The sequence below is a fragment of the Bison bison genome, unplaced genomic scaffold, assembly GCF_000754665.1.
Source record: "Bison bison bison isolate TAMUID 2011002044 unplaced genomic scaffold, Bison_UMD1.0 scf7180017864508, whole genome shotgun sequence".
Classification (NCBI taxonomy): domain Eukaryota; kingdom Metazoa; phylum Chordata; class Mammalia; order Artiodactyla; family Bovidae; genus Bison; species Bison bison.
This window is the reverse complement of record NW_011495064.1, coordinates 3,166,391-3,168,444: the sequence shown is the minus strand read 5'-3', so window position 1 is coordinate 3,168,444 and position 2,054 is coordinate 3,166,391. Positions and strand designations below refer to the sequence as shown.

Here is a 2,054-nt window from a genome sequence, read left to right as displayed (position 1 = left end):
GTTGCTGAAATTTCAACATTCCTAAAGGAAAAACAAATGAAATGGGCGCTGTTGAGAATCCAGACCTAGAAACCATGAGGTACTGTGGTGATGCAAACCCGCATGACCCATGATGCGGTGGCTGCCACGACGAGGCGGCCCAGTGCCCACTCACCTGCCGGAGGGGGAGGCCAGCAAACGTGGGGAGTCTGTGCTGAACTGCAGGTCAAAGACCCTGGAGCGCCTCCGCTGCAGCTTCTCCTTCTCATCATCATTCTGAGGGAAGTCTTCAAGGACTGGGGTGCCAGGAGTGTTGAGAGGGGCCTTCCGGGGCAGGGCCGTGGGGAACGCCCACTCTGCAGGTGAGGCAGTGCTGTGGTGGCGTCCACGGGGCCCTGAAGGAGAGTTCTTCATTGTGGCTAAGGGCGAGGGAACGAAACACTGGCTCAGGAAACCTTCAGTAGGACACTCCCCATGTCTAAAGGGGGGCCGCAGCCTGTCGCAGGGCGGACACTCACTGAGCATCTCCCACCAAGATCTTTCCCAATTCTAATATTCTGTGGTACAACCTCTACGGGCTTCAGGTGGTGCAGTGGTAAAGAATCTGCCTGTCAGTGCAGGAGACGTGGGTTCAATCCCTGAGCTGGGAAGAACCCTGGAGAAGGAAATGGTAAGCCACTCCAGTCTTCTTACTTGGGAAATCCCATGGACAGAGGAGCCTGGCGGGCTACAGCCCATGGAGTCTCAAAGAGTCAGACACTACTTAACACACACACACACACACACACACAACCTCTATAGTTCGAGTTACTTGGCGAGTGAGGGGTTTCTGATGCTTCCTGCCAGTCTGGACAAATACCCACTGTGCAGTTACTGTGAACCTAAAGCACCATATGGGATATAAAGGTGGTTAAGAAAAAGTCACTGCCTCTGAGAAGCCCACAAACTAGCAGAACAACAGACATGTTCAACCATAATGCCAGGCAAGATAGAGAAGACGAGATGCTGAGATAAGGGTGAGGTACGGGCTATCGTGTCAGACAGAGTGGGTTCTAATCCCAGCAGGGAGACAGAAAAAACAATACAAATATGTAAAATAAATAGAGTCACCCAAAGATTACTTACTAACTGCAGAGGGAAAAATGTCTCTTTTCTCTGGGCATGTAGGATCTTAGTTCCCTGACCAGGGACTGAACTTGTGCCCCCTGCAATGAAGTATGCATGTGACAGGGAAGAAAAGTAAATGTGGCAAAGTGTTAACAACTGTTGGGTTTAGGTTGTGAGTGTGAGACTCTACTGTCTTACTCTTTCCATGTCCCTGGTGTGTTTGAACATTTTCATAACAGGAAGTTAGAAAATGGATGGCATGTTAGATGGAGATACAAGCTCTGGAGAAAAGTAAAGCATGGAAAGGGAACAGGACTGGGGAATGGAGGTGGGAGGTCATTTTTAATAGTGGTCAAGAAATGTTTCAGCGAGAACATCACATCAGAATCAAGACCATGTGGATGTCTGTGGGAGGTCACGTGGAAGCCGGGGGAACAGCGAGTACAGAGGCAGGTACATGCCTGGCACACCCGGGGGCCAGTGTGGTGCAAGAGGGATGTGGGGGAAGTGAGAGAGGTCACGGGGTGTCAGATTTGCGAGGCCTGGTGGCTCAGGAGCACCCAACAGAGTAAGGCTGGGACGACGGGTAGGGGTGTATGAGCCCTACTTATGGGCCACTGTAAAGGCTTGGGCCTTCATGAGAAGGGAAGTGATCGAACATGCTTAGAAAAGGCATAAAGTGATCTAACTTATGCTTCGTGAAGACCCTATGGCTGTTCTGTTGAAAACAGACTGAAAGGACGAGCAGGAAGACCAATTAGCAGGGAACTACCAACAGCCAGGGGGCTCCCCTGCTGGCCCAGTGGCAAAGGGCCCAAGAGGAGCTCCCCCACGTCCAAGGTCAGGGGCAGCGGCTGAGAGGAGCTCCCCCACGTCCGAGGTCAGGGGTGGCGGCCGAGAGGAGCTCCCCCATGTCCGAGGTCAGGGGTGGCGGCTGAGAGGAGCTCCCCCATATCCAAGGTCAGGGG

General features: G+C 52.6%; 1 protein-coding gene across 2 annotated transcripts in view; it reads right to left on the bottom strand.

Moving 5' to 3' along the window:
* Positions 1–2,054, bottom strand: part of NCAPH (non-SMC condensin I complex, subunit H) — a 35,376-nt gene that overhangs the window by 25,388 nt on the left and 7,934 nt on the right. The window contains exons 2-3 of one of the 2 annotated variants that reach the window (XM_010829588.1): positions 155–374; positions 7–21 (exon numbers count right to left, since the gene is read on the bottom strand). In XM_010829588.1, the coding sequence (XP_010827890.1) occupies positions 7–21; positions 155–374 (235 nt within the window). Of the gene's footprint in view, positions 1–6; positions 22–154; positions 399–2,054 lie in introns of both variants that reach the window. The other variant, XM_010829589.1, reaches the window with a different exon arrangement.